General features: G+C 44.8%; 1 protein-coding gene across 9 annotated transcripts in view; it reads right to left on the bottom strand.

The window, feature by feature from the left end:
* The window catches only part of HMGA1 (high mobility group AT-hook 1), a 29,807-nt gene extending 12,175 nt beyond the window's left edge, over window positions 1–17,632 (bottom strand). The window contains exons 1-5 of one of the 9 annotated variants that reach the window (XM_084853010.1): window positions 16,618–16,841; window positions 9,289–9,414; window positions 7,949–8,057; window positions 4,927–5,010; window positions 1,020–1,073 (exon numbers count right to left, since the gene is read on the bottom strand). In XM_084853010.1, the coding sequence (XP_084709136.1) occupies window positions 1,020–1,073; window positions 4,927–5,010; window positions 7,949–8,050 (240 nt within the window). In that variant the 5' untranslated portion in view covers window positions 8,051–8,057; window positions 9,289–9,414; window positions 16,618–16,841. Of the gene's footprint in view, window positions 1–1,019; window positions 1,074–4,926; window positions 5,011–7,948; window positions 8,058–9,288; window positions 9,415–15,819; window positions 15,911–16,048; window positions 16,201–16,299; window positions 16,364–16,617; window positions 16,943–17,257 lie in introns of those variants that run through there. The other 8 variants (XM_084853008.1, XM_084853015.1, XM_084853006.1 and 5 more) reach the window with 8 other exon arrangements.
* Between the last annotated feature and the right edge of the window lie 5,816 nt (window positions 17,633–23,448).

Genomic DNA, 23,448 nt, shown 5'->3' with positions numbered 1-23,448 from the left:
GAAACAGGGAGAAATGATGATGAAGGTAATAGTGCAAAATAAAAACCTTTAAAATCAGATTGTGCCAATAAAACATTGACCTGTTTAAATAAAAATGTCTTCAGCAGATGCAGACAATGAAACAACGTTGGTGCCTGCCTGACATCAACAGGCAGGGAGTTCCATAGAGAGAGAACCAGTACAGTAAAGGCTGTACTCTGAGTGGACTCCAAACATACCACAAGTCTATCTGGGACCACCAGGAGTGCCTCATCTGATGACCTCAGTAACTGGGCAGGTTTGAATTGGGCTTGGTAGCCAATAAGCAGCCAGTGTAGCCCTTCAGAACAGATACAACTACACCTAGAAAACCTTTCAGGCATGCACCACCCCATTTCCACATGCAAGTCTTGTGCTGGGGGTGGGGGCAGGGAGGGCTCAGAGTCTACAACAACTGGGCTAGAGGACACATGTCTATGTTTGCTTCACAGCAGATTATACCATCAGTGCTTTTGTGGTGGGTTTCTACCAATTTCTCAAATTTTTGTGGACTGAGCTTACTGCTGGAAGTTTTTACTAGGAATGTACAGCATCACTCATAATTGCCTCTCCTGAAGCAAGAGGGTCAGAACTAGGTGAAGGAGTAGACAGCCTCCCATTGCACCTTTCAGCCATGGGTCCTGAAGCAGACAATCATATGTCATGTCTCAGGGAAAGCTCAGCACCCATCACAGCAAAATTCAAAGGTCAAGAATTTATTATAGGTCTGAGGAAACAGTCTCTGCAAATTCTAGGTTCATAAGCATATTCAATGGCATCCAATACGGAACATAACAGAATCACATGATGTTAGCCACTCCTCTTGATCCAATAACTTGTTTTTCCCATCTGGAGAGACCACTATTCATGAACAGACCTGAAGTGCAGAGCCCTTCACTAACTGAAATGCCAAGCATCTTTTCTAAATACAAAATGAACTCCAAAAGAAAAAAAAATCTTCCTGGAGAGGTGTTATTTTCCTTTTAAAAACAAAAACTTACTGATTTTTTGGGTCGGCCTCGAGGTTTCCTCCCAGATGTTGTTACAGCGGCTTTCTGGACAGAAAAGACACAAAGAGGAACGTTTTACGTCAAGACAGTGTTACAAGGCTTTTGCCACCCACCCCAAGCCCAGACCTAGTTCAGACCCTTTTGTATTTGGGATTTCTGCTTTCTGATTAAAAGGTGGTTATGTTGTTGGGCAACTCCTTAAATAAACACATCACCGGATAGTCACCGGAAAATAACATCGAGAGTAAGAAAAGTTTCATGGTAACAGGTGGCACTCTTTGTAGAGGAAGCTCTTTGGTGTAGTTCCAATTCTGGTCTGTGAAGGTTTCACTTCTAGGTTTTGCTCCTGAAAAGCCAGTGGCTTGGTTTTTGACATTACGCAAGCAAGCCTCAGTGACTCCCACCTCCCCTCCCCAATTCACTTACTTCCAGTTTCATGCAAACTATAATATGCCATTACATCTTAACTGGCAAACTATGATTTATACTAAACAGGGAGTGAGCAAATTGTAGCATATGAGGGAAGATGTGCAACCCCAAGGCTTGCTCATTTAACGCCAAAATATATTGAGTGTTGTGGGAACCAACCCATTAAAGAATTAGGAAAAAGGCACCAACATTCTTGCAATGTTGTTCTTGATATCTGGATGGACATTGTAAGAAAAACCATTCTCTCCAAGATTGGTGCTTGAAATGGCCTATGGAACATTTATCTGCAAGCAGGGCTACTTGTGAGAAAGCACCCTAATGCTACTTCAGATGGTAAACCATTCTCCCTCAATATTGCTGTCCTGATCTGTGTTTTTAAAATCTCTCTCTCTCTCTCTCTCTCTCTCTCAAACATCGAACTAGCAGCACAAAGGACAAAGGGGAGAAATAATGAAAGTGAAACAAAGCAACTCTGGTGCAGACACAGGCTTAAGCTATGCTGTAGGGTATATGAATGGGGAATCTCACCGTGTGTGTGTTTTGTGTGCGCGCATGCGCACACACGCACCCACACACAATGTAATCACAGCTGCCAAGAACAACAAAACTAACAGAACTCCTCAAGTGTATGCAAAAGTATTACAAACATATAAAATCTCATGAATTTTAAGTTAACCTCGCAATCTGAGGATGTGACTCACGTGCTTTGAATGCTTGGAGTTGGCAGTAATGTCTCTTTCAATTGGCCTTTCCTCTTGCCTTATGGGGCCAGTGCCACAAGTCCCTCCCTTGTCATCCCTCCCCATCACAACAATTTTCAACAGGAGCCATCTGGGCTCCAACCCCATGACTCAGGGAAGTATGCAGGATATGAGTCGCGTATTTTCAAAACAGGTTTGAAACCAAACACAACACACACACACACACACACCCCATTCTTGGAACTTTCCCCCCCGAACATCTTCGCTGGTGCTTATACCTTTTAAAGAGGGAGCAATGAAGAGGACCAAGGTTTGGCTTCTATGATCACAGACTGACATTCCGACAGCTGGAACCCTGCTGGGTCCCAGCTTCCAGCTAGAGCATCCCAAAGCATTCGTACCCTATAAGTAACCCAATACTGTTACTCTGCTTTAAAGGCAGTGGGGCAAGCTCGGGCTGTATGATTCAAAGCAGAGGGCTATTTGAGGGTCAGGCATCACAATTCAGCACACCAAAACCCTCAAATCTCGAACACCTCTGAAGAGCAGATGAGTAATTAGCAGGATCAGTATGGGTGACAAGAGTGTAGAAGAGAGTTTCTGAAAGACCTTGTGGGTACATTATTTTCATGGCACCTTCCTCCTGCTCTGGTTTAGTGACACCAAGAAACCAGCAGTAGGGGAAGCTGTCTGAACAAGTGCTAAAGTGAGACCATCGGGACAGCCTGGTGCAGTAAGTTTGCTTCAACCTCTGCAATAACTATTCTGGGCCCCAATGGCTCAAGGAACAGTCTACAAGAGGTCTGGAGGAAGGACCGATGCAGGTATTCTCGCAAGGAGCCGCAGGCAACTGTTAGAGTGACAATACCAAATGCTTTTGTGCTGGAAGTGGATTGCAGGCAGGAAGGCATCAGTTATCCAACGGTGAGAAGTAGATGTCACAGGTGATGCAATGTGAGTGTACCTGATAATTTTTCCAAGTCACAGAAAAGTCTCTGTATCAAGTCACTCCAAAGCAGACAGCAAAACTTAGGTCCCCATCTCCTAATTGAAGATTTCAACTGAGCCAACCAACTATAAAAAGTCCCCATTACAAAGCCCAAGAGGAAGAGGAGGAGAACACAGCAGCTGCAGGGAGCCAGGTGCACAACAGGCAGAAGCAACTGTCTCCAGAACTTGCTGGAGAAGGCAGCATCCCTTTTCTTTGCATTTTATAATTTGAACAGATGGCAAAAGGCTTGGGCTAAGCCGAGGTGTCCACTGAAATAACCTCTGCAGCTTGGCCGCCAATTCAGGACCAGGCATCTGCTTCTCTAAAGCAGCTGGGACACTTAAAGATCCTTCTCAGTATCTACTGGGGGGGTGGGGGAAAGGAAGAATATGCCCTTTGTGAACTGGTTTAGTCTTTTCGATTTCATACGCACACAGCTGCTAAGTCACCAAATGTGGGGTCATTTATTTACTCGCTGTTTTCCCAACTCTCACCCAGTTTCAGCCACATTGCACCCAATGACATGGAAGGCTTTACTCTCCACCAGCATGGAGAATGGTATGACCAGGTGCTGGATAAGCCACTAGAAACTGAAGGGGCCAGGAGTTCAAGGGCCCCAAAGTATGGGAGGGGCCGGGAAAGCCATCCACAGCACTCCATTTCCCCAAAGAATTCCTTATCTTCCCCCGGCATGAGTGACTGGGGCATATCCCTTTCTGCTCCTTTACAGCCATACAAACTCCAGCTGCCAGGACACATACAAAAAGCAAATTCACCAGCTGTCCAGCTAATTCAAATAGCTTCTGCACAAAAAAGCTTAGATTTGGATGCCTGTGGGACTTCTGTATTCCTCCTCTTCTCCTCTCAAGCTCAAAATATTTAAAACAGAATACTAACACAAGTCAAGCATCTTTTGAAAAAATAAAAAGTTTCCAAGACTGACACAGGACCAAATTAGATGTTATCTCAGCAAATGTGTGGTCTCCAGCCCCTCTGTTTGCCGAGATAACAGAGAACGTCAATGGGGTGGGTGGTGAGGGGATATCCTTTATAAGGAAGGACTGGATGATTAAGGGAGGGATACTCAGCCCCTCCTGGGTCAACCCATTCTGCTCTTCAAATGCTCTCCCACCCCCAGGTGGTTTAAAACAACCTGGGAGGGGGAGACTGTAGAGGAGAATCAATGGCTAGCTTTGGTAAAAGAGTAAGTACCCCCAACTCCTAATTTTGCCTGGAAAATATCCTCCAAGCCCTCATGTTAGAGTTCCATGGAAAACCAGACTTGGGGACCCCATGTTTCCTCTTCAACATCTAGTTTTGCCCCCAAATCCTCCAGGAACTGAATTTCAGTACAAATGCATGAACAGAGCAGGATTAGAAAACAACCACACTTTAAAAAAGAAAAGAAAAAGAGAGACACAAAAAAAAGCAAGAAGCCTTGCTGGCTCACTTGATGAAAAACACACACACTTAGAATAGGAACCATGTCATGACCCTTTTATTAGAACCACAGCTCACCCCTTTGCTATTGTTACTTGGGCCTAGTAAAAGGTATTAGGAGACTGTCCTAATAAAACCTAAAGCTCTGACTCTCCTTGTGGCTGGTATGCTCCTCCATGGGAAAGGGATTTATGTCCAGATGCAGTCTTACAGTCATTCCCAGTTGGGGAAATCATATTTTCTTTACACACACACACACACACACACACACACACACAGAGTGTATGAGTGGCTGGAGAGGATATGAAATTTGCCATCCAGCTCCCAGAATACCTACCCTTCCCTTTGTAGTGGCCTTGTTTTTGCTCCCCTTTGGTCTGCCACGTGGTCTCTTGGGTGCTGGTGCCTCAGTGGGTTCTTGCTACAGAGAAAGAGCATTACAATCAGCTAAAGGGCAAAAAAGAGCAGACACACCTGTGCATCTTTGACTAAGACAGGGCAGGTTATGCTCCTTCTGCTCCCCACCCAGAAATCACAGTGAAAGAAATGCCCCCACCAAACGGATCCCATCAAACTGCACTAAGGAAGACGTCTTTACAAGCATGACATCCACAATGACATTACTACGGAGTAATTTCTGGTGTTTGCTCATCCCATTAAATGACCCCACCCCCCTTGAGTGTTCATTTCATACCTGCATTTCAATCTCTGTTTAAGCAGGGAGAATATTCTATAATGTTTGAAGTACAATGCTGGAAAATGTACCACTCAAGCCATACCTCAAGTGGTCCAGGCTACATATTTTTTCTGCATGGAGAGTGCCCAAAGTCAGTGTTGCAATGCAGCAGACACAACCTTAAAACTATAAAAACAATGTACTCTTGAGTTTTGTACTGTTCCCAGAACAGATTAAACCCAGTCTACCCCACTGCAAGGGGAGAGCAAAGGTCCACTTAGAGACTACGTGTTGCAGGGATTAGTAGAAGGATGCGTATCTTGATAAAGGCTTTGACAGACCAGGAAGTGATGATCAAATTTTGGGTAGAACGTCTTTCAATGGGGAACTAGTACAGGCTGGAAAGAGAAAACCTGCTTAACAGAGATGTTAAGAAGAAGCCCTGTTAAACCAAGATCTTTTTTCTGAGAGATGAGCGGGGGCATTTGTTACTTTGGAAACCTACCCCCACCCCAAACACACAAAAGCACAACCCAGAGTCTTCATACCTAGAAATTAATAAATATTTTATAAATTATAAATTTCTGTCAGGTCAAGTGTCACACAGCTACTGTTTCTAATTTCCTGTCATACCAGCAGCCTTGTCCCCTCTTTCTCCAGAGCACTTGCTGCACTCTGCCAGTTCAGGCAGAAGGAAGAGGAGATGGGTGGCAGCTGCTGCCTCAGACCAGCTAAAAGAAATGTCCAAGGAGACCAGATTTTGATCTTACTTCTTCATGTAGGACCCAGAGTAACTATTAATTGGGGTCAGAAGTGTAAGCCCCAAGACTTGGATGAAAGAACCCACAAAAAGGTTTCTCTTTTCACTTCATCAGGAAATATACACACACAAATATGGAGAAAAAGCAGTAGAAGGACAAAAGAATCTAGAAGACATCAATTCAATGTTAGAGTATTGCCAGCCAAAGTCAAAACTATGTTCAAGTCCTTGGCAGGTACAATAAAAAATATTTCAAATTCTTACATTGACCCAAGATATGTACATTAAGTTACACACACATGCATGCACTTAAAAGAAGCCCTAATTGTTAGGGCCTAATGCAGGGGTTGCCAATACAGTGCCCACGGACACATTGGCACCTGCCAAGACTCCCAGTGTGCCTGTAAGGCCACCTTCCCTCCCTCTAGTAAAGTTAATGAAGCGATATTGCTCCATTGACTTTAACAGAGATGGGGAAAAGGGTGTCCTTCCAAAAAATGCCTTGCAGGTTGGGGGGGGGGGGAGACCAGTCCCATGAAAGATGCTTGGGACAACGGGGTCCCTGGAGGTGGGTGGACCTCCCCTTCCCTCCCCATTGGAGGCAGGGGACTCTTTTCCCCCACCTCTGTTGAAGTCGCTCCATTGACTTTAACAGAGGTGGGGACAAAACCCCCTGCCAAAAAACGGCTGGGGTGGGGGAAGAGAGAATCCAGAGAAGAAGATAGTCCTAAAATATCCCCATGGTAATTTGCGGTGGTGCCTGGGACACTTTTTCAAAATGTCAAATGTGCCCATAGGCCCAAAAAGGTTGGACACCCCTGGCCTAATGGAAATAAGCTCTAGCAGCATCCATACCTTTAGCAAACCAACTGAATGAACTTTCCCCCCCAAACATGCAACAGAGAGGAGGTTAGTGCCATTACCCAGCCATATCTCCCTCTTCCTCATTGAACTCTATTTTACCACACACAGCAATAGATGTGGGAGGGGTCGTAATCATACAGGTAGATAGCCAGTTTAAGAGAGGAGGAAGAAGAGGACCCTGCTCAGCACAAAAAGTAAGGTGTCAAAGTTGTACAGGACACTTTCTCCCGGACACCTACAGACAGCACTGAAGCCTGTCAATGATACCCATGAGAAAACCAAAGCGAAGGGAAAACCAAGAGGAGAAGAAAATGAAATCAAAGCATGGAATGATGACCCCAAAAGGCTTGTGAAAGGGCAACCCCTTCAGTGGGTAGGATCTGGCCTTTCCCTAGGATGAAATTACAGGTAACAACTTGACTGAAGGCCTTGAGGGGCTCCAGAGCTGAAACCATCTTTGCAAGGAACCTCCACTGTCCCTGGGCTACTACCCTAGAGCAAAACCAGATGCTGGGGCATGGAAGGCACAAGGATAGCAACATCAATTGTAGGTTGGCCAAATTTCCTTTTGTGGCTGAGATGTCTCCCGGATACATCAGGGATGGAACATAGGAAGCTGCCTTATACTGAGTCAGATCACTGGTCTATCTAGCTCAGTATTGTTGACATGGACTTGCAGCAGCTCTTCAGGATTTCAGGCAGTTTTCCCAGCCCTACCTGGAGATACCAGGGATTGAACCTGGGACCTTCTGTATGCAAAGCAGGTGAGCTATTGCCCTCTCCCTCTAGCTATGATAGCATTCTGATGCTTGCAAAGCCCTGAAAGGTTCCCAGAGATTCAGAATCTACTTCAATACTGCTCTATGGAGTTGCAGTCATCGTCAGGCAGAACTGCCCTTCTTCTCAGTGGACTTGCAACAACAACTTTGCTTGCACCATGATAGTGTTCCCCTTTTACCATGTCCCAGCTGTTTCTAGCAACAGCCAATGAGAGGCGATAATCACAGTACTGCTTGCAAAAGCTTCCCCTAGCAACTTGAAGGGAAGCGGTCCACAAACCTGAGGCTGTTTCCTGGGCCGCCCTCGTCCTCTCTTCTCAGAGACATCCTTGTCTTGCTTGGCAGCCAGGGCTTGGCTCGATTTTGCACTGGATTCACTCATCTTCCTTCTTTTAAACGACAGAAATAAAAATAAAGTTAAAGTAAGTTTCTTTTTCAACTCCCATAATATAGAACTTAGGGGCACTGTTCTCCACAGGGGCTGAAAGTGTATTTTGCCACACCGGCAGCTTCAGGATCATCAGGCTTTATAAGCAGAGGTGGGCTCTCCCCATCTGGGCAGGGAGAGAACAGCCTGCTGCTTCTGGCTTTGAAAGGGTGTCCCTGACTGGTGGAGATGGTTTGCTTCCCTCCAGGGCAGGGAGAGTTTAGTGCTTTTAATTGGTAGAGCTAACCAGATTCACTGTCAGAGGACACCCAAAGGGCCCCCCTTTGTGGATTAGAGAGAGAGAGAGAGAGAGAGAGAGAGAGAATATATGAATGAATGAATATGGATGCATGGGGAACTGGCCACACCCACTGTCCCCCATCAGATTTCTTCTGAGGGAATGCAGCCCTTGATTCTAACTTTTTTTCTAAGTTGCCCACTCCTGCTCTGTAATAAGGCTGGTGCACATAATGCTCAGAATATGTAGCTCATTGAAGTACAACATGCAGAACAACATGAATAATGGTCACTAGAAGAGTTGGCTGTGCTACTCTGTCACATTGCCAAGCATGACAATAGTGCATTTCTGATGTATATTGAAGTCTACATGTTTTACTGTGCTAATGATACCAGCTTTCAGTAGAAGTGATCAGACTCACTCCAGCTTTATCTTGGTGCCAATAGACTATAAGTTTCTTCTTAAACATCAAATGTGACTTTTAGGGCTGCCCCTGATTTAAGGAAACCTTAGTTGATTCGGCATGAGCTTTAATCAGCTGAGTTATTACTTAATCATTAAATTCACATATGACTGGAAGAGCAATCCTATGTTCCCTGGAGAGTGTCCCTGGGAAGCCAGGATTCTTTGGAGTCCCCCCGCCGAGGCCATAGACACTGCTATGACCTTGGAAGGGGGACTCCGGAATCCGATCCCTCTCCCCAGCCCCCTCTCAGTCACCGTGGAAGAACCACACTGGCTGCATTAGAAGGTCAAAAAACGGCCTCAGAGGACCTCAGAGAAGCCTGAAAGGGGGCATTGTGGTGGGTAGGGAGGGGAAGACAGACAACAGGCGAGATTACGAAGAATCCTATGGTTTCTCCAGTTCTAGCCCTGCCCCCACCAGTGGATCTCCACTAGATGGGCCCAGACACCCATCTAGAAGAAAAATCAAGGACGGAGAGGCAAAATTCACCTCTATTGCTCCTCCCACCCTGCTGGCAGCAGTCCAGCGGAGCACTGGATACTCCAAAGCTTCCAAGATCGGAGGCTTCCATCCAATGAGGGCACAATACATAGGATTGTGCCCTAAAACACAGTCCTGAAGGAAAAAGAGCACACTTTGTTTTAGATGGTGCCTGTGGTAAAATGCATCATAGGAAGAGGGATTCCCTGCTGTGTAAGAGAGAAGGGGGAATGCTTCTAACATGCCACCCTCACTTTTTTTTAATAATAAAAAGAGTACTTGTATTGCATGTTTCTTAATAGGTTCTTTTTAAAAGTCTAATTGGAACACCTTTCTAAATTGATTGGTTAACCAATTATTCAATTAAGCATAGCAGTCCTAGTTATTTTATCATGACGCTACCAGTGACAGGTCACAAAAAAGAGGAACTGACACTCCAAAGTTGCGTTACTCAGAGATCCCATCTGAAGTTATCACCAGAAGCATCCTTCAGAATTACTGAACAAGTGACCTCTCACTCACACAAAGGACTATTAGTAAGACACCAGCATTCAGATAACTAGTGGTGTCCTATAAGCCCAGCGCTATACACCAATGAATCCAGACCACCCTTTGGCCATCTAAATGGGTACAAGCTATCCTGGGGCAGCTTGGGTACTTGCATTATCCTGCCTAGCAATAGTGAGGATTTTACCATTCAACTGTGCAGCCGTGTGGTAAAGCCGTTGTTGATGCAGGGAAGTCACAGTGGCAGGGGGGGGGGCAGCCAGCACAACCCCCCTCCATACATTCAGTCCACACATGGAGATTATGTGTGAACAGGCCTATAGGAAGTGAACTGCTCCAAAAGGAATTTATACACTAACATAGAACAAGCTGCATTTGAATAAAAAATAAATGCAGTAAACATATTCCAGGAAGTGTAAGGCCTCCTGTAAGGAAAAAAAATGAAGTTAATTCTACAAAAGTTGTTAGAGCCAGTCAAAGCAGGAGTTTGGTGTACTGTACTACTCAGGGCTGCAATCTGAGTTAGCCTAGGCTGCTTTTCCTCTTGAAGGCCAGAACCCATACATCCACTGTGCTATTATCACCATGACAACAGCACTTTGCTCTGGGTGGGGCAAAAGCCATACAGACTGTGCCCTGGAAGGAACAAGAAGAGGATGTTCTCCTGAGATTACCTGTATTTTATTTTTCAGCTGCAAAAGCTAAAAGCTTTGGCGAGGAAAGATTTAAAACAGTGTGTGGTGTTGGTGTTGCAGGGGAAGAGGATTAAACACATCTCCCCCAGCACCACTGCTCCAACTGAAATCTCAGCTTTATGATAAAAATATGAAAAATGTCAGGAGACCCAAACATGGTTTGTGTCATTTGGCTCTTAAGCACTCTCCCCATGAACCACAGCAGTATACTACTTCCTCCTGATATGTACATCTGCTGTCTTGACAGCTGACAGGATCTAACAGGAAGGAGAAACAGGGCCACAAAAAGAATGGCTACTTGCAGAGCTGTTGCCATAGTGACCCCTGAGACCAGGAACCACTGCACACCAACTCCCACACAAAACAGATACCACTGCATGAACATGCAATGCCAGTGGAGGGGCACCACCCTGCCCCCAGTTCTAGATGAAAGGCATCACTGCATCTAGTACATGGTTGACCAAACAATCCCAAGAGCCACAGGTGGTTTCTGGGCAAGTAGAGCGCAGCATCTGAACAATGGGATTTACACACATTTTGTCTACGGGCCATCAAACAGAAAAGTCCTCGGCATTTGTGCACATTTTGAGTACAGACATGCTCACCTAGACATAAGCATACAAATCAGTTTTCTCCTTGCTACTTGGAAGGAAGAGCAGCCTCCATCTTCCAACCAGAAAAGCCTATGCGGTGTCCCTGCTATTACAAAAGAAACCCAAATCCAATGAGAGGGTTATGACTAAGAGTTAGGACTGCTGATACGTGATGGTAAGAGGCCAGAGATTTATGGTGGTTGCACAGGAGGGCTGGGCCAGGTCTGAGCCAGATCCAGCCACAAAGGAGCACAAATACTTAACTATTCCAAAGAAAAACTATGTTGTGTACCTCTGTGACTACAACAAACATGCAAAGAAGCCAAGCCATACAATATGAGATGCCTTATACAAGCCACCTCCCTGTTCTCTCCTCCTTAGGCTAAATACCTACGCTTGTGCTTAGTCTATGCCAGTGGCAACATGAGATGGACACCTTGGGACTCTCCATGTGTGAAGATTTGGTATATGGTTCATAGGGTTGTGAACCTTGGTTTCTATTCAGAAACAACTTCACCTGCGGCAGTCAAAGCAAGACTAATTTTCACATGTGTATCCTTATTTCTAATTGTACAGCATGCAGGTAGAAGATTCTGATTTCCTTAAGGTTGAGATGTTAGTGAAACCATTTGTACTCGCAGCTTATACATTTAAAAAGCTAACGAAGGTCTATTTTACTAACTTAAAGTTATACTGCAGAAAAATCAATATTTGCCCCCATCATATGGGCTTTTACAGGACCGGTAAATTTTAGGACTTGGAATCAGCAGCCTGCAGGATATAGGTATTTCTAGGAACAATGTTTAAAAATAAAAATGTACCCTAGCCAGACACATGAAATTTGAACACAGAGACCTCCTAGTCTTTTTACAAATATGTAAATTGACTCATGCTCAATTATGGAAGTGACTCATGCATTTAAAAACATCCTCAGGATTTTTTTTTAAGCCACAGACTCATATAAACATTCTTTAAAAGCTTAGATATTTAAAAGGTGCTTTATGGCTGCAATCCTAACCACACTTACTAAGAAGTGAATCCTACTGAACTCAGTGGGACTTGTTTCTAAATAAACTTGTTTAGGGCTGTACTGTAAGTATTCTCTTTCAGAAACTCTCATATGAAAATACGTTGTGGGTTTCAACATAGATAAATATATCTGCTTGTCTGAGATTAAAAAACCACCATCACCAAAAACCTCATTGTGGAAGCATCAATGCATCTTTTTCTCTTCTGAAAGCCTGGCAGTGACGTTGGGGTGGGCTGTGAAATGTGCAGAATGTTGTGGGCTCCATAAAATTGGTTCTTTCACACAGTGGGGAAACTCTTGCAGATACAGGCTGGGTAAAGATGGTCTCTTTCTGCTGCAATACTCAACCCTGATCATCAACCAGCTGCCCACAAGGATTCCCTTTCTACTTTTGGATCCTCTCTCTAAGTCCAGAAGAAGACACTACCCCAAAACCGGAGGATGTAGCGATGGCATCTTATACCCTCTACGTGTGTTCTGAATAGTAGAGTCTCGGGGGGAAAAATAGGAGAACTAACAAGAGCTCAGAAGCAATCCATAGTGAAGATGTCTGAGAAGAGGATAGCTCTGGTCTGTTGTGGACCTCTTTGTGGGAGATTTACAGAGAATATGTCAGCATTCCACAACTGGGTGCCTGTCAGATGTGCTGGACCACAACTCCCATCATCGCAGTCAGCATGGCTGATGGTGGATGGAGATGATGGGATCTATAGCCCAAAACATCTGTAGGATTCCATGTTGGGGGAAGGCTGACATATGGGCTGGAGATCTGCCAGTTCTGTATGTGGCTAGAGTTTACAAAGCCAAAATATCTGTCCACTAGAAAAATATTTATTATTGATATCCCATTCTAGTAAAAGTATCCGGAGTGGCATACAGCATAATCCTAAAACCATCTAATATAATCAATAAAGATAGTACAAGTAGAACTAATCACCAGTTTCTAGAATAACAAAAGAACATACAATACAACCAACCCTTAAAGGCAAAAGAAAAACAAAAGATGTAGCAGCAGCAAAGGTAATATTATACATAAAACCCAGCAGCAATAAACTAGATGTTATACTTTAAAAGCTTGCTGAAACAAGAGTATCTTCAATTTCTGGTGAAGTTGGGAGCCTGACAAATTTCAATTGGGAGAGCGTTCCAGAGTTGTGGAACCACCACAGTGCTAGCTTGCATCTCCCGTGCTAACTTGCCAAATTTCCCCAAATGACCAAACTATATGTACAAGTCTTAACAACTCAGATGACAGATGAAATTTGCAAATAACCTATGGATTTGTGTATAGTGTGTCCACAGTACACGCAACTGTGATAGAGATACAACTCCAGTGATACTATGAATTATAAATAAGCTGGTACAAAGTACAAATACCGAGGACTGTACTCCAAACGTCTGTTATGACAGGCTCAAGCCTTAGTTACTAAGCCAAGCTGTAAATGCTGTTCATGACGTCCTAGTCAACTCACTACAAATATGCGATCCTCCTCTAGCAGTCAAAGAAACGGGTGTTTAAGATCAAGAAAACAGAATGTTCAAAAGCAGCTTGATGATCTACCTAAAGTAGGACCATAGAATGAGGAGGGGGGGACCTGTGGCCCTCCAGATTTTTGACTCCCAATTCCCATCATCATAGCCAATGGTCAGAGATGATGGGAGGTCTCATCTAACAACATCCAGAGGGCCACAGGTTACCTACTCTGCCATAGAAGGACTGACACTTTGGTATTATAGCACCTGGTGGGGGATTCAGGAGAGATAAAAGTACTTCTTCACACAGAGTTCCATAGTTAAACTATGGAATTCGCTACCACAGGTGATGGCCACAAATTTGAATGGCTTTAAAAGGGGTTTGGACAAATTCCTGGAGGAAAAAGCTATCAATGGCTACTAGTCCTGATGGCTATATACTACCCCCAATACCAGAGGCAATGAGCCTATGCCCACCAGCTGCTGGGGAACATGGGTAGGAAGGTACTGTTGTGCTCATGCCCTGCTTCTGGGTTTCCAGTCGACAGATGGTTGGCCACTGTGTGAACAGAATGCTGGACTAGATGGGCCCTTATTCTGATCCAGCATGGCTCTTCTTATGTTCACCTTGACCACTGAAATCATCCATGAGGTATAGAAGATCAACTGGCTGAATAAGACTTGTTACAAGTATAACTAATGGAGAGCAGCTCTTAAGTTTGTGTCTTACAGTAGCAGTTCCCAAAAGTTTTACTGAAGTCATACCACTAAGAGAGGTATCTTTGGGATCACATAGAAGTCATGTACCTACCAAACCTTTGCCCTTAAATGGACTGCTGTCAACAAGGCTCCCGCTTACTTCTTTTATGAATTTGCCCCTTTCAAAAAAACAGACAGTGCTATGGCCAGGTCAATTCATATTCTTATTCTTGAATTTCAGCATCCCTGGAGGCTAGAGAGCCACCTCAGTGCTCCACAGCATGTACAGACAGTGTGCGGGCCACATGTGGCCCTTGCAGGTCTTCCAGGTGGCCCAGTCAGGTACCCAAATTGCTTCCTGCTGCTGAATTCTCTGCTGAGGGAGAGGAAAGTGCGGAGGTGAATCATCCCTGTGCGCCTTCCTCCCCACTGTAGATTGATCTTCTCCCAGCCTGTCAAATAGCTGTTTGACAGGCTGGATGGAACCAACTGCGAGGGGAAGGAAGGCATGCAGGGAGACACCACAGCAAGGGCACCCTTTAAAACCAGGATCCACACTTTGAAAAGTATTTTAGCATTCCGGAAGTGGAGGTTTAAACCTCCCCATCCTTGCAAGCTGAGATGGGTGTTGGTGGTGGTAGTAGAGTAAGAGTGTGTGAATGCTTCTGTGTGGGAAGAAGCGCGCGCGTGCATGTGTGTGCATAGCTCCTCAGGTGAGGGGGAAGGCTGTGCATGTGAGTGCATAGCTCCTGATCCACCACTCATCACTGCATGCAATCTTAGGTGCAAAAAGGTTGTCCTCTCTTGCTCTCACAGAAATTAAATGCCAGCAGCCACAGCTCGGCACCCTATGGAACAACAGTCCTCTGTTGTTCCTTGCAACACAGAAACTTGCTGAGTCCTCTCCCAGGTTCCCACGCCCCCTGGATGTGCTAACACTTCACTTGCGCCATAACTCCTGCGCTTCTATCTGATTAATAACAAAATAAATTTTGAATGACAAATGGTTGCTTAAGTCGAGAGTGCTTCAAACCCAAAATGGCTGGCCTGATTCCAAAGAGAGTGGTGTCCCCGTGGCAGCTCCCAGGAGATGGATCAGTTTCTTACAATATGCTGGGAGAAAATACATACACATACAAAACCAAGAACTTGAAGAGCCTGTTTGATTGAGAACAGGATTGGCTATGGAGACCCATTAATGGACGCATTCCAAGGGGATTGTTTGAAGCCCCAGAAGATGGGCTGTTAAAGGCAGCCCACCCAGCTTAAAACTAGCACAATAAAAGCAGCGATAAGGGAGTGGGGTGCGGGCCACACAGGAAGGCTAATACCCCAAGATTTTTTAAGAGCTCTGTCTGCAGGGTACATCAATTCAACCCCGGAGGCCATGATTACATAGTGAAAGTGTGGTCCCCCTCCTCAAGAGGAAGTAACGACCAAATAATTTTTAGTTAGCAGTAAGCTTTCGGGGGGGGGGGGCGTTGAGCTTGGGGAGTTATGCCACCCCCTCCATTTGCTTGCTGGTCGCTGAAGTCAAACCCACCTAAAAACAAAGTAAAGTAGTTGAGGGACACACCCATAAGATCCCTCTCAAGCGTTGGATGCAATGTCGGGCTTTTCTCTCTACGACTGCCCCCCCCCCGCGCCCCGGTTTAACCCCACTTGAACTACGACGAGTTAGCCAAGCACCAGTATTAAGCCGGCCAGCCACACCGCCTGAATGCATTTAAAAAATTTCAGTTCCCCAAGTATTTCCAAACGGAGTAACGCACCGACTGAGGCAGATCCTGTGCCAAGACCTAAGAAGAGCCCTGCAACTGAAAAAGAAAAAGCAACAGCCGCGAGAATGGGTGCTACCTCATTGAAATCACACGCCACATTTCACGGGCAGAAGAAGCGTGGAACCCCAACAATAGCAAAACCGTTGCTCAAAAATACATGCCAGAAAAGACAGAAGAGGTTTTACAACGCCTTGAGAGAAAGCAATGCAAATACATCAAACCGAACGGGCATCCAAACCTACCAGTCTTTTTTTAACACCTGCAAAATTATAGCCCTGAGTATGATGCCGAGTCTCTTTAAAGGGAAATGAATGTTGCGAGATCTTCCCCTTTAAAAGAGCGGAAGGGGGTGTTTCTAGTAAGCCCAATGCACTACCTGCTATTTGCACACACACACAAAAACTTCCAGATCTGCATGTCTATTGGAAGAAATATAATGCCCCCAAAAATTTAATAAGTGGAAGAAAGTAATGTCGCGCGATTTGAAAATGAAACAACCCCGGCGTGCGTGTATTTGGAAGGACCTCGAGAAAGAGAGCAGGGAAGGGGGGCAGGGCAACCTGAAACACCAGCCGCCGCAGCAGCGGCGTTCCCGGAGCCCCGCAGACATGAGCAAGTTGCAAGAGGCAGCGCAGAGCCGATCACAGCCTTTCAGGCAGGGCAAATCCGACCTTCACCCCCTCTCTTCCAATACGGGGGCGACGGGGCAAGAAGAGGGAGGAATCCCGGCCACTGGATCCGAGACCTGCTGCAGAAATACGCTCGTCAAGCCATCCCCCACCCCGAAGAAACCCGGATCATGTGCCCTGGAATTTAACATTAATGGAGAAGTGCCTGGCAGAATCACCCCACACCCCCGCCATCTACAAATCACCAGGCCACTTCGCCTTCACCAACCCAGCGAGCTTTGCCAAGAATCCCCCACCCTCTCTTTTTCTCTCTCTCGCTCACTCTCTCTCCCTCACACACACACACACCCTCCTCCACTTGCAAAGCACGACGAGAATAAAAGGCAGGAGGGTGCGTTATTCCGCATGCCTTATTTGCTTCCTATTGCAAATTCCGAGCAGAGACAAAATCCTCTTTTTTTGCAAATTGGAAATGACTTTGCAAAACGTATTTCTATTTTTTTTTTTTTGCAAATGCTAATAAAATTAATGCAAACTTTGTTCTTTTTTTGGTAAGAAATAGGAAACTTACAATTGCTCTTATTCGCGAATCTGTGTATGTTTTTTCCTTGTGTGTTGTGATGAAATTAAAATAAACCCCCCTCCTGGCTGCTGATGGTTGCAAATGCAGATCTGAAGCAGAAGGCAGAGTGGAAAAAAAAGAGAGAGAGCAAGAGAGAGGGAGAGAGAGCAGACAGGCCCCCTCTTATTTATATAAATTTAAAAAAATGTTCCAAGAGGAAGGAAGCTGGGTCAAAATCATTTGCAGAATTAAAAAAAAATGAAGAGGGGGAAAAAAACCCCTCCTCTAAGTCTTACTGGAAGGAATCCAGAAGCTAAAAATAGCAAAATCACACTCCAAATTAAATAAGGGCAGGCTGGCTAAGGGAAGCTTAGCCCTTCCAATGGGAGAGGGAGAGGGAGAGAGAGAGAGAGGGTAAAGGGGAGGGGGCGGAGCTATTCGGGGACTGCATCATCACCTGTGGGTGGAGGAAATGTAAAGAAAGCAGCAAGGGTGATTTAAAAGGACTGCCTCGGTTTAAAGCAAACGTTGAAAAGAAAGGTGGCGGCGGCGGCGAACTGCAAAGAACAAAAGGAAAACAATGGCAGAAGTACTATAACAGCTGCTGCTTCCCCATAGTCCATAAGATGGGAAAGAGATACAAGGGAATAGTTTCCAAAACTTTTTTTTAAACAGGGGAAGCTTTCATTGATAAGAAAGAAGAAGGGGAAAACCCAAACTTCTGTGAGTTGGGAATGTATGGACCTAATAAGGTTGAAGCAGGGGTCTATGAGGTTGAAGCGGGGGTGCATGGGAAACTCGTTTTTGACTAGAATTTACTCAGTCCATGCATCCTGGAACTGAACATGGACTCAAACGTAATCTGGTCAAAGCCTGTATATTTCTAAGCTTGCAATGCGGTTTGTGGAACAACAAGTGTGTCTGAAAAATGTGCACATTTGAAAAATGAGCATGAAAAAATGTGTACATCTGAAAAATTCCCACAAATGTGCTTTAATCAAAGAGAGAAAAAATGTATTTCAAAAATGTGCACAATTGATGCGTACAGTTGGAAAACTGTGCAAGAAAATATACATGCTTTGCATTGTGGAAAAAAAGAAAAAAGCATGGGATCTGATAGATACAAGTCAGAACGAGTTTTGAGGTGGAATTTGGAGAATCTCATTGAAGTTCAGTTTTGCTGATTCATATATCCCTAGGTGGAGGTGGGTTACTACTTCCCGTTACATGATTTCATGAGGTTTGGACATATGTTTGAGGTGGCCCAAAGCTTAATTTGTACTATGCAGTCCCAGTTCCTCATTCATTGTACATATATTGGGTATTATTGGTAATGGATCATTATGCTTCACAGTGTCTTGCACTAAAATGAAGGGCCGGGCCATATGCAACACTATGATGTATCATATGGGACAGTCTGGGTGTATTATTTGGGGTGGCCCAAAGCTTATTTTGGGGTAAATGAAATCCCTGGTCTTTATTTGGCCCGGGGTTGTTACATTATTAAAGTAAACTGTGAAAAAACAACACTTGACTGGAGAAAACGTTCATCTTGAGGGGTGCAATCTCCTGGTCATAGAAATATGTATATGGGGTAGCCCAAAAGGTATTTGGGGATACAGGGACATATAAACGTTGGCTCCTTATTCAGTCTGCAGATGCAGCTCTGTTTCAAATAAGGAATTGGGGACTAGTAACAAATCTCACCCTGTGTCTGCCAAGGAATAGTGGGCAGTGTGACTTGAAGCAGGTTTACTCTAAAGAAAACAATATATTTTTAATGGATCAATATTTTACAATAGAAAATGCAGATATGGGTCCCATGATCTGCATCAGGCCCATAGTGTGGATGTGTGTGGGGAGAAGGGTTAAAGTCCTCCTACCCCTGGGTTAGGTACCAATCCAGATTAGCCTCCCCCTCTGCCTACTCTAGAGTAAAAATGAAAGTACAACATAGCTACTAGTTAATCTTTTAACATAATGTCTGTTTTGGCCCACAAAGTTCTCAGGGATTTACACTCTAGTGCATGTGTTTATCTTTGCAGCCTTAGACAGCAAATTTGTAATGGCCAAAATCTTGTTTCATAAAAGCATAATACTTGGAATTGTTGTCGATCACAAGCTGAATATGAGCCAACAATGTGATGTGGCTGCAAAAAAGGCAAATGCTCTTTTGGGCTGCATTAATAGAAGCATCGCTTCCAAACCCCGGGAAGTACTAGTTCCCCTCTACTCAGCACTGGTTAGGCCTCATCTGGAGTACTGTGTCCAGTTCTGGGCACCACACTTGAAGAAGGATGCAGACAAACTGGAGAGGGTTCAGAGGAGGGCAACAAAGATGATCAGAGGACTGGAAACAAAGCCCTGTGAAGAGAGACTGAAAGAACTGGGCATGTTTAGCCTTGAGAAGAGAAGACTGAGGGGAGATATGATAGCGCTCTTCAAGTACTTGAAATGTTGTCACAGAGAGGAAGGTCAGGATCTCTTCTTGGTCATCCCAGAGTGCAGGACAGGGAATAATGGGCTCAAGTTACAGGAAGCCAGATTCCGGCTGAACATCAGGAAAAATATCCTGACTGTTAGAGCAATACGACAATGGAACCAATGACCTAGGGAGGTGGTGGGCTCTCCCACACTGGAGGTGTTCAAGACGAGGCTGGACAGCCATCTGTCAGGGATGCTCTGACTTGGATTCCTGCATTGAGCAGGGGGTTGGACTCGATGACCTTGTAGGCCCCTTCCAACCCTACTATTCTATGATTCAATGAATACTTATAAGAGAGAGGAAAGTCTATCTGGTTTTGTTACTGTGCTGCATGGTCACTAGCATAAGATGCATTTTGAGGTGTGATGATAAGCAATATTTAACAGCAGTTTTTTTTAAAGAAGTCAATCTCAGTAACGATGCCATTTTTATTTAAATTCATTGGACAACGTCCAGTCAAAGTTAAGATCTTTTAATTTCTATCAGTTTCAGTTGGAGAATAAAGCTTAGCCCTCTCTTATTGAACATACTAAGTGTTAGGAGTGCTTAACTTTGTCTGGATCAAGCCCTTTATATGTGAGTCTGAACATAGCTTTAATGTAGTTTATTTGAAAGAATTTCCACTGAATCCAATGAGACTAACTCACAAGTAGGTGTGAATAGGTTTGCAGCCTTCAAATGTTTATAAAGATGCCACATTTTCAGGAAAATACAAGAGAAATGCATTCCGGATATGCTCTGTGTATAGGATATGTTGGCTTGGAGAAGGCTAGTGATAATTATACATTTTCCCCTTCCAATTCCAGGACTGCAATCTTAAACAAATGCACTAGGAAGTAAATGCCACTGAACTTAATGAGAATTAATTTTGTGTAATCATGATTAGGACTTGGCTGCAAGGTTGTAAGTTTAAGCACACATACAACAATCTGATCCTATGCATGTGTAAGTCTCAAATAGTTGAATGGGATTTGCTTCCATGTAAGGTCACATATGCAACAATAGGTCTTACTGAAATCAGTGGGAGTGCTTCTGAGTAAAAATGGATAGGGCTGTCATATTTACATCGCAAGACTACGCAGGTGTACTCATAAGCATATATTTAAATATGGCTTACTTCCAGGTAAGTCAGTGTACTTAAGATTGTAACCTTCATGGTGTGAAAATACCAAAGAGCCTAGATCTTTTAAAGAACCGTGCGTTACAAGAACACACCTATCCTTTAGGGTGATCTTATGAGCACACCTCTTTTCTATGTTTTCCATGTTATAGCATCTGGGTGGCAACAGCAGCAATTGTTTCCATGGAAAAATAACATTGTGAAAGTATTTAATGCATTATTTAGTCTCTTTTAATGTAATTTTAGCAGCTGGAAGTTAAGAGAAGTCAGTTCCAGGTGACCAGCTATTTTTCTACAGAAGCTGAGCCGTGCAGAATGGTTGTTGTAGACAAATCTGTGTTTTTCACATGTGTTATTATTGTATCAGAAATCTAACAAGGGGTAGAATGTTTTAGAATTAAGGCTCTGATTCATGAATTACTAAAACTGGGCAAATTGGATCTAGCCATTTTATGCTGGCCAACAGTGATAGCCCAGGAATGGTGGTGCTAGAACTCTTGCAGTATCCAGGGCTGGGCAAGTAGGGCAGAGCTTCCTAGTTTGCTCTCTGCTACATCCGCCCCTGCTTTAGGCATACACAACCTAAGGCTTGCAGACTATTTATTTGTTGTTGTTGTTCAGTCGTTCAGTCGTGTCCGACTCTTCGTGACCCCATGGACCATAGCACGCCAGGCCTTCCTGTCCTGCGCTCTCTCCCGGAGCGTGCTCAAGTTCATATTCATTGCATCCGTGATGCTATCTAGCCATCTCATCCTCTGCCGTCCCCTTCTCCTTTTGCCTTCAGTCTTTCCCAGCATCAGGGTCTTTTCCAGGGAGTTTTCTCTTCGCATTAGGTGGCCAAAATATTGGAGCTTCAGCTTCAGTATCTGTCCTTCCAATGAGCACTCAGGGTTGATTTCCTTTAGGATGGACTGATTTGACCTCCTTGCAGTCCAGGGGACTCGTAAGAGTCTTCTCCAGCACCACAGTTCGAAAGCATCGATTCTTCGGCGCTCAGCCTTCCTTATAGTCCAGCTCTCACAGCCATACATTACTACTGGGAAAACCATAGCTTTGATTAGACGGACCTTTGTCGGCAAGGTGATGTCTCTGCTTCTTACTATGCTGTCTAGGTTGGCCATAGCTTTCCTCCCAAGGAGCAAGCGTCTTTTAATTTCATGGCTACAGTCACCGTCTGCGGTGATCTTGGAGCCCAAGAAAGTAAAATCTGTCACTGCTACTATTTATAGTCCTCTCCTTATTTGTGCCCTCTCAGAGGAATACCAAATCCCTATTGATTGTGGCCCATTCCTACCTTTGTGTGAAGATCTGTGTCCCATGCAAGCCCATCAACAGTGGGGGTAGGAGAATGCCTGCATTATGTTTTGCATTATTTTTCCGTTCCCTGGATTCAGAGGCATGTGCTGGGGTTGGCCATTTTTCCCAGCCTTTTGTAACAAGCCAGGCATGCTTAGCACCTGCTTCTGAGAGTTTCTCATGTCCAGTTGACACATTACATTTTTAGACGTACAATCAAAAAAACGACACTTTAGGTGTACACCTAAAAACGTAATGTGTGAATGAGACAAATGTACTTCAAAATGCATGTCACAGCAGAGAGCCAGGATTGGCTACAGATCCTTATTTATACCGAGTTGTAAAGCTGGGTTTACTGCTGTGTCCTATGTGGATACTAAGAACCTCAGTGGATAAACTGCTGGATGAATGGATGACATATGTGATGTTTTTGAGCTCATGGGAGAAGAGGAGAGATCAGAAGGAAGGGGCAGATGCAGAACATACAGAAGGTAGGCATGCTTGGGCACCTGTCAAGGGCCTCACACCACAGTAGGGGCTCACTGATGAGAACCCCATGGAGTTCCTCCTCACCATTGCAACCTACTTATTCTTCTGCCTCTTGCTCTGTCCCAGATGACAGTGGTGGTGAAAAGGAGGAGCAGTAGATGCCAAGCCAGCAAGCAGTAGCAGTGATGAGAAATAGGATGAGGAGCAATAGCAGCTGATGACGAAGCCAGTGAGAAAGTAGACTTGCTGAGGGAGGTGGGCCATTGAAGATTTTATTTATTTATTTTATTTAAAACATTTGTATCCCACCCTATATCATTAGGATCTCAGGGCAGTGTACAGATAAAATAAATTTAGGGAGCAATCCTATGGCCACTAGACACTGTCTAGAGGGCCATGGGATATGCTCATTTCCAGGAACCGACCTCAGAGGCCATGCTCTGAGGTCGGTTCCCGGAAAACCGACTGCCCCCTCGTCCACGCTGCTTCAGAGGCAGCACGGAGAAGCCCCATCCTCTGTGCTTGGAAGAGGAACGCGGAGCAACTGCAAAGGGGTATTCCGGGGGGCGTTCCGGAGCAGGGAGAGCGGAGCAGCGCATACAACACATCCTATGTGTTGTATGGCAGCTTCCTCTCCTGGTCAGCCCCCGCCGCTGCCGCTGGACAGCCGAAAAGGGCTGTCTAACGAAAAATAGCAAGGCAGGAGAGGTGCGGAGGGAATGATCCCCTCCGCGTGCCTCTCCTGCCTTGCTTTGGATAGGCAGTTGCCTCCGAGGTAGGAGGCGGCTGTCTATCTGGTTAGGATTATGC

The sequence above is a fragment of the Heloderma suspectum genome, chromosome 4 (genome assembly GCF_057233095.1).
Source record: "Heloderma suspectum isolate Gila_16-S chromosome 4, 16-S_ref, whole genome shotgun sequence".
Lineage (NCBI taxonomy): Eukaryota > Metazoa > Chordata > Lepidosauria > Squamata > Helodermatidae > Heloderma > Heloderma suspectum.
The sequence above is the reverse complement of the archived record's forward strand: the minus strand, read 5'-3'. Positions and strand labels throughout refer to the sequence as shown.